At 40.7% G+C, this 20,114-nt stretch overlaps 1 protein-coding gene and 1 long non-coding RNA gene across 4 annotated transcripts in view; one reads left to right on the top strand and one right to left on the bottom strand.

Annotated features, from left to right (window-relative positions):
• ripor1 (RHO family interacting cell polarization regulator 1) overlaps positions 1-19,962 on the bottom strand; it is a 40,566-nt gene extending 20,604 nt beyond the window's left edge. Inside the window, exons 1-20 of one of the 3 annotated variants that reach the window (XM_015025328.1) lie at positions 19,861-19,962; positions 19,733-19,756; positions 19,567-19,620; positions 17,618-17,767; positions 17,423-17,486; positions 16,735-16,778; positions 14,594-14,719; positions 14,325-14,473; positions 14,079-14,187; positions 13,404-13,517; positions 12,892-13,011; positions 10,866-11,017; positions 10,086-10,725; positions 6,308-6,438; positions 4,009-4,126; positions 3,086-3,221; positions 1,660-1,809; positions 1,414-1,569; positions 809-1,005; positions 313-396 (exon numbers count right to left, since the gene is read on the bottom strand). In XM_015025328.1, coding sequence (XP_014880814.1) covers positions 313-396; positions 809-1,005; positions 1,414-1,569; positions 1,660-1,809; positions 3,086-3,221; positions 4,009-4,126; positions 6,308-6,438; positions 10,086-10,725; positions 10,866-11,017; positions 12,892-13,011; positions 13,404-13,517; positions 14,079-14,187; positions 14,325-14,473; positions 14,594-14,719; positions 16,735-16,778; positions 17,423-17,486; positions 17,618-17,767; positions 19,567-19,620; positions 19,733-19,756; positions 19,861-19,917 — 2,775 coding nt within the window. In that variant the 5' untranslated portion in view covers positions 19,918-19,962. The remainder of the gene's footprint in view (positions 1-312; positions 397-808; positions 1,006-1,413; positions 1,570-1,659; positions 1,810-3,085; positions 3,222-4,008; positions 4,127-6,307; positions 6,439-10,085; positions 10,726-10,865; positions 11,018-12,891; positions 13,012-13,403; positions 13,518-14,078; positions 14,188-14,324; positions 14,474-14,593; positions 14,720-16,734; positions 16,779-17,422; positions 17,487-17,617; positions 17,768-19,566; positions 19,621-19,732; positions 19,757-19,860) is intronic. The other 2 variants (XM_015025329.1, XM_015025330.1) reach the window with 2 other exon arrangements.
• On the top strand, positions 6,606-12,304 carry LOC106942142 (uncharacterized). Its single transcript, XR_001423555.1, has 3 exons — positions 6,606-6,616; positions 11,814-12,105; positions 12,165-12,304. It is a non-coding gene; the product is annotated as an uncharacterized LOC106942142 (long non-coding RNA).
• Positions 19,963-20,114: the final 152 nt, after the last annotated feature.

Genomic DNA, 20,114 nt, shown 5'->3' with positions numbered 1-20,114 from the left:
GAAAAAAAAAACTGCCTCAATTTACGGTAAAAAACTGGCAGCTGTGGTTGCCAGAATTTTACCGTATTTTTAATATACGGTAAAATACTGCATTTTCAAAATACAGTAAAATACTGGCAGTTTTGGTTGCCACAGTTTTACCGTATAAAGACGGTAAAATTCTGGCAACCACAGCTGCCAGTTTTTTACCGTAAATTGAGGCAGTTTTTTTTTTCACAGTGTACTGCTAGTCATTTGCAGAAGCAGTGGGTGCAGTAGAGTCTTTTGGTTAGAAACAAAGACTTCTGCATGTCACGGTCACGATGCTTGTACCTTGAGACATGCCAAAGCTTTACATCCACACACTCTGGTGTCTATGTTTTCATCTTCCAGCAGCTCCAAGCAGTGCACCAAAGCCTGAGGACAGAAAGCACAAAAGTGAGAGTTCAGTTTGGGCAATGCTGTCTACAGTATGTATTCATTTAGACATTCACCCATTAGAGTTTGTGGTATATTTCTGTCAAATTTTGACTTTCTCTTTAAGTTCTACAGTATATTGTGAAAAGAAGTAAAAACTAGATGCCCTTCCATTATCTGCCATTAATTATTAACTATTATTTTAAAGCAAACACAAAATGATTTGAGTTAACATTTAAAATGATCTTCTGCATCATTTATCAGTGGTTAGAATGGTTGCTGTCTCTCTGACAATCTGGTCATTAAGATTCAGATGTCATGAAGTAAATACACTAAAATCATTAGAGCTGTATTCTCCCACTTCAGTAACAGACCATCCATCCATCCATCCATCCATTACATACATACAGACCTGTTCTCTCTGTGTGGGCTGAGCAGTCAGGCCTCTTAGTAAAGTGCTGGCAGATGTTGACACTTTGCGTCGTGGATCTTTCAATAAGTTGGCAACAGCATGGAGCTCTCCTCTCCTCAGGCTGCGCTCAGGAGGCCGTCTCAAAGTATTCATAATCACATTCAGGTCAGTGGATCTGAGGCTCTGCACCAGGAACACTGTGGAAAGTGTTATACAATTTTACTGTGAAATTTTATTCTAATACAGAATGTAACTTTGTCAATGTGTCTGATAAAGTTACTGGTTCCTCTGAGCTTCACACAGAATGAACAAGATCTCAGAAGATAGCAGGCAGATACTTTATTTTATGAGCTTTAGGTAAGTAGGTGTTATCTCAGTTTACTGTGGCAAAAATTAACTTGCCTCAGCCCAAGACAAATGTCTTCTTACCACACATCTAGAGAGGAACAATAGCATAAAGTAAACACTTTTTTCAGAAACTAGTTGACCTTTCAGATTCAGATTTCACGTAGCATCACTATACATTCAATGAAGCTGCTCTTATTAACTTATCATCTGTTTGTCAGCAAGCATGCATGTCTGCGCGTGTATGTGTGTGCGCATACCCTCTTCTGCTAGCTCAGAGATGTGTGTCTCCATGTCAGTGATCCCGTTAGACTCCAAATAACTCCACAGCTGGAACACTGTGATAATTCCTTTGCCTGTGTTGCCTCGTCGTAGTAACCTCTGATCCAAAATTTGCTCAACGAGGTACAAGAACACTAACCCGCCCCCCAAAAAACAGCTTTTAGCACAGTAAGAACATGCACAGAGACACTGAAATAGACTTTTCTGCATGTATTATGTTGTACCTGCATCTGACCCTCCATGAGGCATGCTGGAGTATGATGTAGACAGAGTGGAGAGAAAGTTCTCAACAGAGACACAGTACACAGTGCCGCACTCTGTACTCTGCTCCCAGAGGGACAGGGCACCGAAGCAGTGGCCCATCTCTGGTATCACTGGAACAGAGGAAGCAAGACAGCAGCAGGTCAGCTGACCAATTTGATACAATAAGGAACCATTAGGAACTGAGGCTAGTCCTCTGGAAGTTCTGGTTAGATATTGTATATGTAACCAGATGCAAAATATTTGTTCTTCATGTAGATGTAGAGAGCATGCACTCACTGAAAAAAGAAAGTACACCCTCTTTCAAATTGAAGGTTTAAGACCTGGTCTTTCCCAGGGGTCTTCAGGTGGAACACCATAGACAACAGATTCCAGCAATTATTCAGTCAAAAAAGATAAAGCCAAAAATGTAAAAAAATAAAAAAAAAAATTAAAAAAAATAAAAAGGCAGGTACAAAACTTCTTACATCCATGACTCAAAATATTGTAGAACCATTTTTAGCAGCAGAACCGTCAGCAGTTGCTCTCTGACTGACTTTAGCAGTCACTCGGATCATTGCAGACAGATTTCAACTCACCCTTATTTTCACTGTTGCTTCAGTGCTTTAAGGTTTGTAAATAGCTCTGTGAAAGTCCCACTACAGCATTTAATTCAGAAATGCTGTACTTTGACTGGGCCATTGCAACACTTTGTTTTGCAGTGCCTGCTGCATTTGGGTCCACTTTAAACACTCATTATGACCAATAAATATCAGTGAATTTTAATATATGACTGAATGCTTTATTATCAAAGCTTGTCTGTGATAAAACAAAGTGAAATTTGTTTTGTGTTTGCTAGTCATCTGTGCCTAGCAGTGATTTTTGTATCAAGGAAAAATAAACCAGCTGGTTTAAATTGTGGTTTGAGATCACTAAGCAAATTTTACCTGCTTTGGAGGGAATTGACTTCCCTGGCTGATTACCTTCAACCTTAGACTGAATAACAACCTAAATTCTAATTGATGGTTTATCACTCAATCATTTTTTTCCCCACCTGTCTGAGATGTTCTAGCCATTCTAGCAATGGTTCTCTTTGGGGACAGAGGTCTTGGAAAAATTGCAGGATCAGGAATTAAGCATATAAACTGACCATCAATTAACAACTTAAATCTTTAAGATGATTAAACAAACAAAAAAATACATTGTTAAAAATGTTTGTGTGTTACTGTATTTCAGATTTGGATTTGTCAGTTAGCCCATTAGCAGCTGGAAAAATGGACTCAACTCATAGATATCAGTACAGTTTGCCTCAGGTTTGAGGCGGATCACATGGCATGAAGTTGCTGTGTGGAACTTTAAAATTAAACCTGGTTCAGATGCTATAACCCATAAGGTCGCACCATAACTTACCTTCAGCAGGCTGCCTGGGCCGGTTGGGGTTGTCCCTGACGATTCGAAGGATGATTTCAAAGACACGTGTCTCTCTCAGCAGTTTGTCTAAGGCGTACATCTCTCCACAGCGCAGGGGACCAAACATGCCAAGACGCTAAATACACAGCGCACCAAGACACCAACCAGGAGCAAAACAGGCATTACATTATCTTAGAAGCAAAACCCTCTGGGGTGTTTGAACTGAATCTATTTTTACTAACACAGTGACTATTGAGCATGCTTGATCACCTTTATGTTCTAAAATAACAAATCCAAACATAAACAGTTCAGCCCAGAAGGAATGATTTGATCTGACCGGCCTCATCAGTGTGGGGACGGTGGTACAGACACTTATCCAGTTTAAACAGGAACATGACCTCAAGTTAAAGACACACCAGTGGGTACAGAGTTTGATAGTGGTCTCATTATCCGATAGCATGAGGCAGGGCGAAACTCGACAGTACCTGGCCACATACAAACCCACAAGAAAACTCATATCAAACTGCTGTTTTATGCATCTTTGATTTTTATTCACCATTTTGACTGAGTCCAACACTGGAGCACAAGGGCTGCAACACCATTGCTGCACTCATCGGGCCACCACTTGAACCCTTTAGTGCCTGTTCTACAGTTAGCAGTTCCTTGCAGATCCTTACAAACATCTGAGGTATGAGTTCCATCCACATTCTGTCCAATTAAAACCATGTCTTTTGACTGCTTTACTTGATTTAGTAATGGTGTATAAACAAAGCAATGCGTCTTACTCTGCATGATGTAATAAGGACAAAAGTATCTTTAGTGGTTACCGATACTCTGGTATCTACAGGAACACTTTTTCTAGAGCAAAGCCCTGGACATCTAAATACAGTAAAAATGGAATGTGAAAGGTCCAGAACACATACCAAAAGCTGTGTCGTGCAGTTCTTCAGATGGATCACCAGGGAGGAGTCCAGAGTGGCACAGCTGGTGGTGAGAGGTGAATGGAGGAGGGGAGGACTGTGCCAGCCCCCATGCTCTCGTCTATATGAACAGAAAGCACAGAACATTCTAAGTGAGATGGTTTTGATAGTACTAAAGAGATATAGTTTACTATAGGTCAAATCTCATATATTGAGTATTTTTGCGCTTCTTTGTTAAGCTCAATGGTACAATAAAAATAAGAAGCCCTAACAAAACAAAGTAATCGGCACATGAATACACCTTTGGTTAGTTTTCAACCAATGTTCCAGAGAGTTTTAAAGCTGGAGTAGATTCCACATGTCCTGATATAAACTGACAAACCACTGTTCTGGTGTGTCATTAGGGAAAGAATTGAGTCAAAAAGGTAAGAGCTCTCAATGCACCAGAACATCTACTTTCTGGCTCTGGTCAGGAGTTTTGGATTCTGATCCATAGAAGAGATCCTGGATACAAGGGGCTGAAACAGTCCTTATGGAGGGGCCCAGAGTCGAGCTGTTGCTCATCCTCACTGAAACAAGTCAGTTGAGGTGTTTTGGAAATCTGATCAGGATGGCTCCTTTAGAGGATTTCCAGAGACTTCCTACTGAAAGGAGACCCCTGGCAGACCCAGAAACCACTGCAGTGAGTGTGTAACCTTTGGAGCCTGAAAACATATTTGATCTTTCTGAATGAGTGGTGCAGGTAAGAATGATGTCTGGATTTTACACCTGTACCTGTTACCCTCACCATCCAATGTATGGATGCTCAACATATTAGTAATCTAATGTCAGCTACATCTACCCTGTGACTCATGATGCCATGCTGGTAAATAGAAAAAGACCAAATGGAGCCTGAACAGGAAGAAGGAATTTTTTATATTGCTTTAATCACTGCACTGTTCTGGGACAGAGTAGTAGGCTACATTTGTAACTCTGGCATTATTTCTTCCAGATAATTTTGGAGATATCCCAAATAACAGGAAAACTACACAAATTGTTTGCACCAGCCTTCTGCTGCCCACACAAGTTTGTCTTGGACAGAACGCCCTTGTTTTAACAAGGCAGTTGTCCAAATGTCTTTACCTCACAATGCTTCCAGAACAATTCATACCAACATGCATTTGTGCTTGACATCTTTTTGCAAATAAGCTCTGATATCAACATATTGCCTTTTATGCTGTCACTTCAGACACACTATCTCCTGTAGTTCTATTTTTAAACACTAGGTGGAGCCACAAAGAGTTAAATGCAACTCTGATATTATAGTTTCAGGAGATTTTTTTCAATCTTATAATTTGCACAAAATAATCCTACTATGGTTATATTCAGCTGTGCACTTGGTTGCAAAATTAGCATGGTTTCATTTAATCATTCTTGTTCAAGACTCCATCTGCCAGGACAGCAAAGGTGACCTTAAACTGAATATCAGGAAACTCTGTAGAAACAACACATCCTGAAGCTTTTATTGAAGTCCTTGCAGATTCTGCAAGGACCTGAAGTCTCATACTGAAGTTCTAGATCACATGTGTCAAACTCAAGGCCTGGGCCACAAAAGTGACCTGCCATAACTTATGTGAAAGGATGCTCAATATTTATTTTTAAGAAATACTCATCAAATGCAGAGATAGATATTAACGTTTTAATAGTTTGTTAATGGGTAGTTTTATCCATACATTATTCCACAACCAGCTGCTTTAGAACACTCGTGATCTTGATGTGGCCCGAAATGAAAGTGAATTTGACACTCATGTTCAGACGATCCAAAACATTGTTCTTTCACTACAACATTCTTAGCAGCGATTTTCTTGCAACTGGGGCAATTTTAATGCAAAGAGATCATGGCTGAACTCTTTTCTTCTTTAGTTGTGACCATTATTAACACAAAAAGACAGAAAATTAATCTACATAACTGCATCTTTTATAGCACACTGCTACAAAGATTTGGCACTGAAATGTTTTTCTTTAGGAAGGAGCCAGTAGTATGGAACTGATGATCAGGATGTCATAAGCTCAGTTCAGTACCAGGAACTGAACAGAGCACAATAATATGGAACTAACTTGAAGAGTCTGCAAACTGAAGACAGAATTTGCTAAACATTTCCAAAGTACTTCTAAAATAAACTGCTTTCATGTTTAAACTAATGCCACACCTGCTTCAGTTATAAAATACCTGAGATCCACTAGGTGGCAGATTGATTCTGGCAACATTATGCATCACCCAGCGTAATCAGAGTTGTTGTCACATTGTGATGTGTTTACTGACCTGCCATTCCTCATCTTCCTGCTACTCATCTTCTCCTCCTCTTCCTCACAGTCAGACAGAAAGTCAAAGCTGCCCAAAGCTGATTCTACTGAGAGGCTGGCCAAGCTGGCTGAACGGCTGTGACTGTTCCCCTACACACACACACACACACACACACATGCACACATAGAGAGTCAGAATCATGACACGAGCTTCCATGTTTCAGTTAGTTTATCAACAACACAGCTTCTGATTTTAATTTAACATAGTCAGTTCAGTAATAATCAACAACACAAAAATCCCAGACAAAATGTGTGATAGCATTGACAAGTGCTCACTTATTTTAAAACTTGAAGCAAAGCAAAAGGAAAATGTATGGTTTCTGAAAGCCTCTTTAGTTCCCTTTAGATTGTGCTGTGTTTATAAGGACAATGCATTAGTGGATTGATCCACGTCCTGGTTCTGTTGGACCTCAGTGCAGTTTTTGACACTGCTGATCATGATATACTATTGAAGCAATTGGAGAGTTGGGTAGGACTCTATGATCCAGGACTTAACTGATTCTAATCTTACCAAAGGAACAGAGATTTCTTTGTGTCAACAGGTAACTTCTCATTGGTGCTGAGAGAAGCCACATGCGGGGTAACTGAAGGGAGAGCATGTATTTAACATGTACATGCTCCCCCTAACTCAGGTTATAAGTATTAAAATTAGCTACCATGATGACATAGATGGTACACAGTTCTATATTATGATGTCACCAGGTGACACTGAACCATTTAAGCACTGAACAGATGCTTAGAACAGACAAATGTGTGCCATAATTTTCTCAAGCTGAACAGAAACAAAACCTAGAGGAAAAATCTAAAGTCAGCATGCAGCTTCAGTCATCTGCACTACACTGCATCTCCAGAACCACAACCAGACATGGAGAAGCAGCATTCAGCTTCTACGCACCAGAAATATGAAACAAACTTCCAGAAAACTGCTGAAATACTTAATTCCTTTAAATCAAGGCTTAAAAGGTTTAAAATCCACCTACTTAGAGTTGTTTTAGAACCATAACTGGAATTTGATCAATATATTTGATGTATATTTGTATAGTGTATAAATCTATATATAAAGCTATATTGCATACAAATCTAACTGCTCTACTGAGGATGCCATCTCCACTGGTCTTCATCTGAGCCTGGTACACCTGGAGAAAAGAAACACCCACGTACGGATGCTATTTTTGGACTTCAGCTCATTATTCAATACGATCATCCCCCAGGGCTTGGTATGCAAACTGGTCCCCCTGGGGTTCAATACTCCTCTGTGCAACTGGCTGCTGGACTTCCTCACGGACAGAACTCAGTCTGTCCATATGGGTAATAACACCTCCAATATCATTTCTTTAAACATTGGCTCCCCACAGAGCTGTGACCTGAGCTCCCTGCTGTTTACCCTGATGCCCCACGACTGTCGTCCCAGGTTTGCACATTAGGTGCACATTACAGACAACCTCAGCTGGACACCTCACATCGCTTCACTGGTGAAAAAGGCACAGCAGCGCCTGCACTTTCTGAGATGAATGAGAAGGGCTGCTCTGCCGCCTCCCATCCTCTCCACTTTCTACAGAGGAACCATTGAGAGCCTGCTGACCAGCAGTATCTCCATCTGGTCTGGGAGCTGAAAGGCCTCAGACTGGAAGTCTCTGCAAAGAGTGGTGAAGACAGCAGAGAGGATCGTTGGGGCTCCACTCCCCCCATCCAGATCATTGCACACAAACACTGCTTAGCCAGAGCAAACCAGATCCTCTCTGATTCCACTCATCCTCTCCATGGTCTGTTCATCCGGTTACCGTCTGGGAGGAGAATCCGTAGCATCCGCTGCAGAACAGACAGACTCAGAAATAGTTGTCTCCGACTGGCCATCAGATTGCTCAACAATCCCATCATGAAGACTCTCTGAGACTGTTTGAAAATAGTAATTATTATTTGCATATAATTTAATTATAGGCACACTTGTGTTTTTGTGTGTGCTCCGGTGGCCAAGCGATGACATTTCATTGCCAATTTTACTTGTTTCTTTGTGCAGTGACAATAAAATAAGTCTAAGACTAATATTTGCTTGATAATTTTAATGGTGGCATTTGACAAAATGTAACGTCCATTGATGGCTTCATAATTGATTACCATGTTTTTTATGGTGTAAAGCACTTTGGACCGCCTTGTTACTGAAATGTGCCATACAAATAAACCTGACTGAACAGTATAATTCATTATATGGATTGCCCTGAAAAACTGATAAAACTTCTCTGCAACAACTATAAATTGCTTGTGTGGCAACATTTCAGCTACTTTATACTCCAGACTACTCTGTAGTTCAAAATTGCAATTTCTACTCAAACGTGAACTAAACAGTTGAAGGATTTTGTTCTATTTATAAAACCTCAAACGTATCATTTTGAATACTAGTGTTTTCAGCACCTCATTAGATAAGCATTAAAATGTCAACACATGGACTATTCAAACTTGGACTGAAATAAGTTACTGTACAATGATTACAGATTTTCTAAATAAAATGTTTCATTTGTGCTGCAAAAATCTCCGGTCTCAACATCTCATAAGTTTGTATTGTTATAAATAACTATCGACTTTTTTTTGTAAATCAATGCCCAACTCAGACATGACAGTGGTTTAAAACTGATAAACATTATTGTCAGTTCAGCTGGTCTAAATTTTGAGTTGGAATTGTTTTAAGATTGTAACAAACTGTTGTGAATGCAGCACTTAAGTTTTAACCACTACAGTGGATCATGGTGGCATTGACATCTGTAGTCATGAAGATACTGGAGGGACTGGACTTCTTCCATCTTAAAACTATCATCGCCCTCCTCCTTTGGAGTTCACCTAGAGAGCCAGCAGGTCTGCAGACGATGCTATCACTTTGGCCTCTCATTTCATTTCGCAATATCTGGACTGCCCAGGAGCCCAACCCAGAATCCTGTTGATGGACTTCAGCTCTGCATTCAATACAATCTGGCCAGATCTGCTCCAAGTCAAGCTCAGCTCAGTGTTCCCTGACTCCATCTGCAGGTGGATCACCAACTTCCTGTCGGATTGGAGGCAGTACATGCGGGTGGGGAAGGACATCTCAGAGACTCGGTTCCCCTCAAAGCTGTGCACTTTCACCTCTGCTCTGTATACCAACTGCTGCACCTCCAGCCATCAGTCTGTGAAACAGATCAAGTTTGCAGAAAACACCACCCTTATCTGGCTTTTCTTGGACAGAGATGAGTCTGATTACAGGACGGAGGTGGATCGACTGGTGGCCTGGTGCAGCAGTGACAACCTGGAGCTCAGTGTCCAGAAGACATTGAGCTCAATGGACCTTTCCGTCTCCATTGTGAACTCCTTCTGCTCCTGTTCTGATGATCAGCTCCCACCAGAACAGCTGGTGGGTTCTGGTCAGCTTCCACCATAACTTCAATGGGAGCAGTAAAAAGGTCCCAGTAAAAAAAGAAATGATCAAAGGAACGCCATAAATAAAATGAAAGCACATTTTAAATTGTAATTTAGTGTGTTATGACCAAGCCTGCTCGTCATCAATGACTCTGTTCTATTTCTTTATTCATGTTTTCCTTTTAAACCTTTTTTACAAGAAACCAAGAAGACTTGAGCAGTAAAAGTTATGTAGATTTTTAAATAAAGGAAAGTGTAATTAGATGAAAAAACTAAAACTTTTTGCTGCATACAGTTCTCAGCTACAGTATCCTATTCATTTCTACAGACATGTTCAGGTTTTCCATGCTTACCTTCAGAGTTACCTGCAGGAGCCTTAGGTTTTGTTCAAGTGTTTGCAACTCAGGAAACTGTCCTCTATAGTCATCCAAAGAGGAAAGAAGAATTTCCAGGGCATCCTCCAGCTCACTGTCCACCACACTGTCACTCCCTCCAAGTAACCAGCTTGCTCCCACACATGGCCTGTCCTCTTCCACCAGCACTTTTTGAGCTCTGTAGGTCCCATTTCTGCTGGTTGTGGATGGGTTTGTGTACTCTAAGTCAGGATAAAATCTGCTTAGCTCATCCCTCTCAGACTGGGGAAAAAAGGATTCTTCATGTGGATGAATGAGTGGGTCAGGAATGGGACTGACATCTGGGATTTCCTCCACAACACAGAGGCTTGGTGGAATCTCAGTGTGCATGAGGGAGGGGCTTGCTGGCTCAGATCGTCTACAGGGGATCTCTATGTCATTTATAGAGATCCCAGAAATCAGAGAGGTTACATCTCCTGAATCACCAACTGATGAATCCACAAACCCATCGGTGCTACTCTCACTGATGTGACTCAGAGAGCGAGAGTAAGACTGCCCATGTCCTGGGCTGGGGCTGATGGTTCCCACCAAATCCAGCTCCTCAAGAAGGCCATTTGTTACTGGTTCCTCTTCCATCATACTGCAAAGTAGTTACTATGTCAGTTTTTATTATTATTCAAAGATCACATCACATTACCTAAATGACTGGTTTATGTAAGTTCAAGTAATAAACATACTAACAAACAAACAAACAAACAAACAAAAAAACATCAAACATGCCTTGGGCTGTCGGCTACATATGGGAATTGGATGCCTGAAGCCTTTAAAGTGGAACTGCCATTGGGAATCTCAGATGGAGGAGGAGAATAGTGAACCTCGGGCTGTGGAGACGAAAAGGATGCAGGTTCGATTCCTGAGGTCCTTAACACACCCTGGAGCAACAAACAGACATGTGGTTACCAGTCAATGTCAATACCAGTTCTTCATAGAAATGGGCTGCTGGCCGGAATTGGTCCTGTAGGTTACCAGCCAGTCGGAAACTTTTTCTGGTCAGTGAACACATAACTAAACGGCAGCACTTAACAATAATGCTCCACAGTGCATACACCCTAGCTAAGTTAGCAATTTTCACTATTAGAGAGCTGTTTAAATAATTCAGAGGAATCACAGAAATGTAAGAAGCTATTCTAAAAAAACCAGTAGGCTATTATCTGATAATTGTCTGCTATTTATTTAGATGGGACTAGAGTAAGAGAGAGCAAGACCTCCAGCAGCTAGCAGGAAGGCTACATAGATTACAGTAAAGTAGCTAGGGTTCTGGCTATAGTGGCAACTAGCTGATTAGTTCAGCTTCTGAACTCTAAGATTCCCAATAGCATCAATAATTATTACTTATTGATGTTTACAATAAGTGATAAATAATACTACTTATCACTAATGCAATACAGCTTTGTAGCCTATCAATCAATTAATCAAATTTTATTTGTATAGCACATTTCAGCAGCAAGGCATTTCAAAGTGCTTTACATCATTAAACACAAAAACACAGAGTCATGCAACATTGAATAAATCAAAAACATTAAATTTCCTGCCAAGTCAAAGTTATGCCCTTCGAATCGGCAGAAAAAAAAAACAACAACCCCCCCTCCAAAAAAAAAAAAAAAACAAAAGGGCGCTCCAACCCGCACCTTTTAGGATTCGGATTAGTGTGAGTGCTCTTTCCTATAGAGGATCTTTGGGGGAGAGTTCTGACAGGCTGGCGCACCGGCAGCTGATTCCGAGTAATTGGCTGGTGGACTTTTAAGAAGCACTGGAGCAGTCACTCATCGCTCGATGGTCCCACTTGTTGAATCTGATGAGCTGTTGGAATCAAGCCAGGAACTAAGTCCGGACTTAGAGATCGCTTCCTGCCAATACCGAACATCTCTGCCTGCCGCTCTCCTCCCCGCTCCATCATTGGTCTTCAGTACACTCCCGGATCCTAGACTTTTCCCTCCGCGCAACTACCATCCAAGAGACGGTAAGCTTATCCCTCAAAACCAATCAAGATCTCTCAAACTCCGGTCCCTCTCCGAACAGAACCCGAGCTGACCTGCCTACCCGTTCTCTGGAGCACAATCAGATTTTATTTTTTGGAAAGAACCTCCATTAAACTTTCACTGATCAGTATTCTCTGGTTTTATGTGTGAACTTGCATGTGGGTCAAGAAACTAAAATCCAGCATGACGGCACCCCTTTTCAACAATGGGGGGGGGGACTACCGCAATAGTTATTTGTTTTATTAGGATCTTGAGTTGTCTTTGTCTTTGTTCATATTTTTTCATTTACTCAATGCCACTCTGCATTTGAGTCCTTTATAATTAAGACATCATGACAAATTTTCCCGTTAAGTAAGATTGAAACATCTCTCCTTCTAATAGAAATGACTAAACTTATTAGGTAGGAAAGTTAGGAAAAAAATAAGCTGTATGTCTGTATTCTCACATTACAGTTCTTAAAAGAAGCCAAATTCAGCTAAAACCACCATCAACAGGTCAAAGCTCCAGATAAACCAGAGATTAGGAATCTGCATGCCTTAAATCTGATTGGTTTTTTGGTATTTCTTCCTGCTTTTCTCGGTTATAGTTAGTTTCATCATAGAAAACAGAATTAAAATGGTGCAGTACATCTCACTATGTTACAAAACAACTTTTAAACCATTCTAAATTAATGATGATGAATTCTTTAGTAAAAGAAATGAAAACGAACACTGCTGTGAAAGCTAGCATGACCTGGAAAACTTCAATAAAAATCTTCGGTGTGTTACCGTGAGAGGTGGAGAGCTGGTTTCCACCGGCACAGACGACTGACGGCCGGAGGAGTCATCAGATGAGTCTGAGGTTGACCAGGGTGGCTCTTGTACTTCCCCATCTGGACTATCGTGGATCTGAAAGAGAAGAGCAGAGCTGGTCTGATGTGTGCAGCTTCATCTGTAGAGCTGGACTGAGTAGTTCTGCAGAGCTGGAGCACATGTTCTCACCTTTATCAACCAGCTCCTACTAGGTTTATATTTCTGTTTAAATTCTTCTTGTTGCTTACAATTCTCTCAATGTCCAGGCACAATTGTTCAGTAAAAATCTCTTCATTCACTGAAGATCATTTTTGTTTTTGTTGACTCAGTGTTGTATGTAACAAGCAGCCCTCTGGAGCTGGATGTCCTATCCATTTGTCATCTCTCCATAAAGTGCTGAACAATCATAACTACAGTTACTGGCAGCTTCAGTCTATACTACAAGGCTACTAGTGTCTGCTCTGAGGGTGGGCTTTCTAAGGACTTACTGCACTGAGTGTTTCTGGTGAATTGTCCCGACAGGGGCAGCTCTGGGTAAGTGTTCCCCTGAAGATGTCCATAAGAGGCCAGTGCTGCTGCCTTGGTGGACACCGTGGCAGAGACTGCACATCCAAGATGCAGCAGGTGGAGCAAAGAGTGTTGGAACAGTTGGGAGTCAGCTGCTGTTTACTCAAAGCAATGTCTGTCTGAACCATGGAGTCTTACTTCTGCTGGCAAAAATGATTTAACTAACAATCATGTTGGTGCTTCTTTAACCTATTTAAAGGGGCAGTATTATGTATTTTCCAGTCGCATAACAAAATTTTTTATATCCAAATCAAGTGACTGTTACTTTCAGTTGTTATAAAAATGTTGAATATATCAAATGTATTCAGCATTTTTGTGTAATTAAACATCTTGGAATTGGGCCTCTGTCTCTTTAAGAAACTCTGCTCTTTCTGAAACTCCACCTTCAGGAAGTCAGAGCCATGTGATCAACATGGCTCTGCTATCAACGCTTTAGCAAGTTTGTCTAGATGAAATGAGGACCAGAACCAAACCAAATAGAGATTTAAGCCCCAGGATGTTCTTAAAATGTTTTCCTTATGACACTTCCTCATTTTCTATAAACTGTTCCAGACAATATTTTGAGACCAACGATTTTTAAAAAGGGAAAAACCTACAGGGAAGGGTTGACTGCGTGCGGGTGGTGTCCCTGGTTGTCTCCGGATGTTTGATGAAACTGTTGGTGTTTTGTTGACAAGAGCAGCCTGGTCATCTTTATCAAATGGACTGAGAACATCATGAGAATTAGCGAGACAAACAAAACATGAAACCAAGAAGACGACCTTGTTAAAGAGATTAATGACTGATTCAAATGAATTACCGAATACATCAGTTTTTTTTTTTTTTTCACTTTTTCAACTTACTTCCAGGTGACTTCAAGGCTAAGTTTAAGAGTGCCAAGATCATTTATATCCACAGCTACCACCTGGGTGAGTGGAGCAAACAGGTCTTTCATTTCACAGGAAACATTCCCTACGACCACGTGATTGGCTAAGCTCTTCAATTCTGTCACCTAGGAAACAAAAGAGATGATTCAGGGTTAATCATTCAGGTCTAGATATAGATACTGTAAGATTAGAGCAGCTAATACCACTGCTACCCAGAGTTGCAACATTAATTTCCGGTCACCAACCTTCACAGAGAGGAACTCGTTAATGAGAGGGAGAAACACCGTCTCTTCACTGTCCCACACCTGCTTGGCGTTGATTTCTATCCTTCCCCGTAGTTTCCAGCGCTGTCGGCCATACTTCATAAAGATCTAAAGGCACACACAGAAACATTCCATATGTCACATAAAAGCAGACTTTATTTTAGCCAGTCACCCTATCTACTTTTAAGACTTTGCTTACACGCTTTCCTGTTTGATCAAGTTTAGTTACTGGCTTAAATTATCCAGAGCTCTCTTTGTAATTATGCTGTTATAGGCTTATGTTTATATCCAGCTCTTTCTACCATTAACTTTGAGCTATCATAGAATGTTCTCTGGACCCTTGAGATGTTTTTTACTCTTTGTCTCCCTTTAGTGAAACAAGGCAGCTGGTTATCCTGAGCCTGGTTCTGGTGCAGGTTCCTCCTTGGAGATTTTTCTCCCCACTGTTGCTCCAAGCTTGTTCTAATTTTATAGCAAACTGAACTCTTTTTACTGACTGGATTTTTATGAAAGAATGTATTGTCATCTGAATGGATGGGATTGAATTGTGAAAACTGAATTTGAACTTGACTATATTAAATAGAATTATAGTGGGGTTTCTTGGTCTGTATTGGACTGCAGATGGGCTTGGATTGTTTTGTCCTGTAAAGTTACTCCAGTTATTCATTAATTGAATAAAACAAAACTGTTTTTCCTGTCATTCAATCAAATGGTTTTGTTCCCTGAAACACTTGCTACATCTTGGAAAACATAAGAACTAATTATACCCACAACAGAGATAACAGAAGAAATACAAACAAGGCAGAGCTGATGTTCTGATGAAATGACAAACCTTGGATCAAATGTTTCAGAGCATTGTAAAGAGGTTCCCATCATTTCAGAAGTGGAATCCAGATCATGTACATATCTCTAAACTGGTCTAAAAACCCCAAACAGAAACCAAACCAAAGCATTCAGTATCTTCCACGTTTACACACCCACTGGAAGTAGTAAGGCTGGGTTGGTGGAAATGAAGAGAAATTCTATGTGTCTCAGGGTCATGTGACTGCACTGATTATAACGTCAGCTGAAACGCATGTCAGGAAACGCTGCTGGCCTCATGTCAGTAAGGTCAGACAGCCCTGCAGAGCTGGATGCAGTGACTCCATCTTCTCCTGTTGCAGACCGGCTCCAGGACCTGCTCCATCAACTCTGGGCCAAGTTGACTTAATGTGAAAGGTTGGACTGCTGGCTGGTCAACGTGATGCAGGTGATCCAAAGGTCTATATGCTGTCTTTGGATGTATTTTTTCTTAACATACTGTTCCAAGGTGCTGTTTCAGGTGTGGTTAGACACACTGATGCAGGAAGTGACATCACACTGTGGCATCAGGATCTCCTCAGCCACTCCTAGAGGCTAACACCTCCTGCCACAGCGCTTCCAGAAGCAGCTCTGATGTTTAGCCAGTGGTGCTGCCATACAGCAGTCAGCCATGATGTAGCACAGATGAGACTCACTGCTGAACTTGAGGAGAAGCTATTTGTCGTCAGCCACTATGAAGATTTTTACAAGCACACATAGTTTCCATGTGATGTCTAGTTTGAACCGTTCCTTTGGCTTAACTGTAATGTCAGTGAATAAATCTATACATATAAAGAAGAACCTAAACCATGTTTTCTAATTCTATTCTATCTGCATGTAAACGATATGTCAACTACAGAATAAATGTGTGTAAAGAATGTGTGCAAATTTTCTGATTAAACTCAAAAAACAGCAGTAACGCTAAAGAACCAAGCTGTTTACCAGCTGCCCTGTTCACAATGCAGAGCTAAAGGAAAATGCTTTCCGTGTACAGGAAAACCACCCATTATGACTCAGCAGCAATAACACTAGGCAGATTTCCAACAACAGTAAGTTTCCAGAAACAGTCAATGAATTTTGGCTTCATCTAAAACAAAAATGTCCACACTGCTGGTCCTTCCTTAAAAGCTCAGCAAAATAAATCCTTTCTTAACTCCTAAAACATTACCAGCTAAAATCAGAGAACTTTTTATTTTCCTTGCAGTGATATAACTATTACTGTTTATCTTCCCCAGTTTAAACATTAAGTTATTTAGCTGAAACAGACAAAGGTGCAGACTAACCTCATACTGATCCCCTGCACACAACCTGGCAAATCCTGCAAGACCTGAAAAGCAAGAAGACATAGAACTTGAAAGAAATTCCCCAAACCCAAAGCATATCTATGAATTACTGTCATCATTAAAAAAAAGAATATCACCTGAAGATTTCTACACAAACTCTGTGAGCCCCCACCACACACCCAAAGTCATTAAATAGCACTCATCTGAATGAATGAAAGCACAGCCATTAGGGCCACTTCAGGCTTCTGCAATGCCTTCATCAGTAATAAGCACTCTAGTATCTCATATAGCAGAGGTGCATGTATGTGGCATATCAGTTTTCCTATTGTGATGCTCTTGAGGTAAAGGATTTTGACATGTTTAAGAAGATCTGGCTTAGCTGGAGCTCAAAGTTCATATGCTACAGCAGGGCTGCTCAAGTCCAGTCCTGGAGAGCTACCGTCCTGCAACTGTTAGATGCATCCTTACTCCATCAGACAGGATCAGTTCTGAACAGGCCTGGTAATGAAACATTCATTTAATTCAGGTGTGTTGGAGCAGGGAAGCATCTGAAAGCTGCAGGATGGTCGCTCTGGAGGATCCGTGTACTACAGTATCGGATCTGCAGGAAGGTCATGTTGCAGTGTTATTTACCTGAGTGGACCAGAGAAATGAAGGTAGGTATGCAGCAGGGTGAAGATTTTATTACCTTTCAATCTGATGTGGAATTCTCCAAGCTGGTTCTCAAAGTCATTTTCCATCACACACATAATCTGCAGAAAGAATGCATAATCTATTCACTTCTGCACTATTTGAACAGTACAACTGCTATCTTTAAAATATCTTCATTGATAATATAGATCATATCTGACTCCTCATATGCAATAAACTCAGTTTATCTTACCTCTGTGCATTCCTTGTATCCTTTAGAAGCCTCTCCCAGGCTTTCCTTAGCCTCCTTGCTTCCTGGGTTGGCTGTGTATGCCTTCATTATCTTGTGGGCTCCATCTCTCAGTTTCCTGTGCAGGCAGTAGGTTTCATAAAACTCCTCAACCTGAGAAGAGAATTCCCAAATCTCAGAAGAGAAGCTCTGTTCTGGCAGAAACATTAACAATCAAGAGGCTTTGGAGAGCAAGAGATTCATTCAGTGTTGCTCATTTTGGGAATTTATAACTGGTAAAACTGTGTGTATATAGACATGCAATCACAAATAAAAGATACATGTAGTATCTGATCACACATGAGAAAATTTTTTTGGCAATGTGCAAGAGGACCAGCCAAGAAAAGAGACGATGAGTTAAAAAACAGGTTTCATATATGGACTCCAGATGCATTAGCAGGCATACCGCCACTGTGACCTGAATGTGCCTGTATCAGGAAGACACGCATGTGATAGTGTAAACTTTGGGGAGAGAGTGTGTTGGCCAGAACCCTATAAACGGGGTGCTGTCCAATGATTGGGGGGGACTTCACTGTGATTGGGCCAAGACTTAGGCTGCAATATTGTAATAAAGCTTTGCTGTTCAACCAAAGTCTGCAGCATGTAGAGTCTTTTTCCTGCAACATCATCACACCATCATCAAGAGGAGCCTGACCAGAAAAAACCACACTCAGCATTTGTAAGACATGATCTAAAAAGGAAATACTATAATTTCAACTCATGATGACAAATGATGCAATGTTACAAGAAAAAACAACAACTATAGATTCACTGAAAAAACCAATTACCCAAGTTAAAGGAATAGATCTATAGAGATGGGAGAACCACAGTGCTGGTTCTGTTGGACCTCAGTGCAGCTTTTGACACTGTTGATTTTACTGAATTTTACTGAATCGACTGGAGAGTTGGATCGGACTCTCCGGTCCAGTGCTCAACTAGTTTGAATCTTACATAAAGAACATGGATTTCTTTGTTTCAATTGGAAACTTCTCATCAAAGAGGTCAAAGGTCACATGTGGGGAACCCCAACGTTCAATCCTTTCAATCCTAGGACCCCTCCTATTTAATATTTATATGCTCCCACTGGCTCAGGTTATAACAGGAAATAAGATCAGCTACCATAACTATGCGGATGATGCACAGCTCTACATCACGATGTCACCAGGTGACTCTGAACCCATCCGTTCACTGAATAGATGCTTAGAACAGATAAATGTGTGGATGTGCCAAAACTTTCCAGCTGAACAGAAACAAAACTGAAGTTATTATCTTTGGACCTAAAGAGGAGCGATCTAGAATCACAGCTTCAGTTATAACTAAAACCAGCGATCAGCCCGAAACCTGGAAGTAGTGATGGACTCTGACCTGAACCTTCAGAGCCACATTAAGACAGTCACAAAGTCGGCCTTCTACCATCTGAAGAACATCTCCAGGATTAGAGGACTAATGTCTCAACGAGATCTAGAGAAACTCATCTATGTGTTTATCTTTACTCGCATTGATTACTGCAACAGTATCTTCACAGGTCTGACTAACAAAATCAAACAGCTGCAGCTGATCCAGAACGCTGCTGGTCGCGTTCTCACTAAAACCAGGAAGACAGAGCACATAACAGTTTTAAAGTTACTACACTGGCTCCCTGTAGCTCAGAGAATAGACTTTAAAATACTGTTGTTAGTTTATAAATCACTGAACAGTTTAGCACCACGATACATTATAACTCTGCTGTTGTTGTATTAGCCTTCCAGATATCTGTGCTTCTGGTTAGTGTGCAACATACACTAGCCAGAAGCATTTAGTTTAAGAATTCGTTCCACCTATAACACCTTCAAAAGGAACTTTAACCTGTGACTAATCAGACTGGATTAACAAAGAGTATCCGGTCAACAAAGGATGGATTTTGTGGCTCTTACCTTACTGAGATGAAACTCCAGCTTTGTGATGTACCGCTCAATCACCTTAACTTGCTGTCAGGGAAAAAGCAAAGGCAAATTCATACCACTTTACTGACTGAACCATTTTATCATCATATTACAAAATGAGGTTTAGAAACAGGGGAAGAAAATATTGTTAGCTCACCTTGTCTAATTCATAAAGGAAACCCTAAAGAAAAGAATAAAACATCAAGTCATCAGAAATCATCAGAGTTGTATTTAAAGACATGAAGAGTGAATTGTCAGTTTGTGTGCAGAATGATCAGAACATACCAGTCTGGAGTTTCTCTTAGACACTCTAATCTGTCTGTTGATGTTTTCCAAATCCATTTGATAAACATGCAGGTAAGACCTTTAATACAACACAATCCATCAGAATGAAAATAAACTCTAGTACAGAAAAGTTTATTGAAATGTGCTTTGTGCGTTTAATTTGATGGGAACAAGCCTCATGAAAATCAGCTGATTGACGCCCCTGTCAAAACATAGAGACTTTATTGCAGCAGATAATCTCACTGAAAATGTTA

The sequence above is a fragment of the Poecilia latipinna genome, unplaced genomic scaffold (genome assembly GCF_001443285.1).
Source record: "Poecilia latipinna isolate Pla-1442-1.1 unplaced genomic scaffold, P_latipinna-1.0 Scaffold4066, whole genome shotgun sequence".
Taxonomy (NCBI): Eukaryota; Metazoa; Chordata; class Actinopteri; order Cyprinodontiformes; family Poeciliidae; genus Poecilia; species Poecilia latipinna.
The sequence above is the reverse complement of the archived record's forward strand: the minus strand, read 5'-3'. Positions and strand labels throughout refer to the sequence as shown.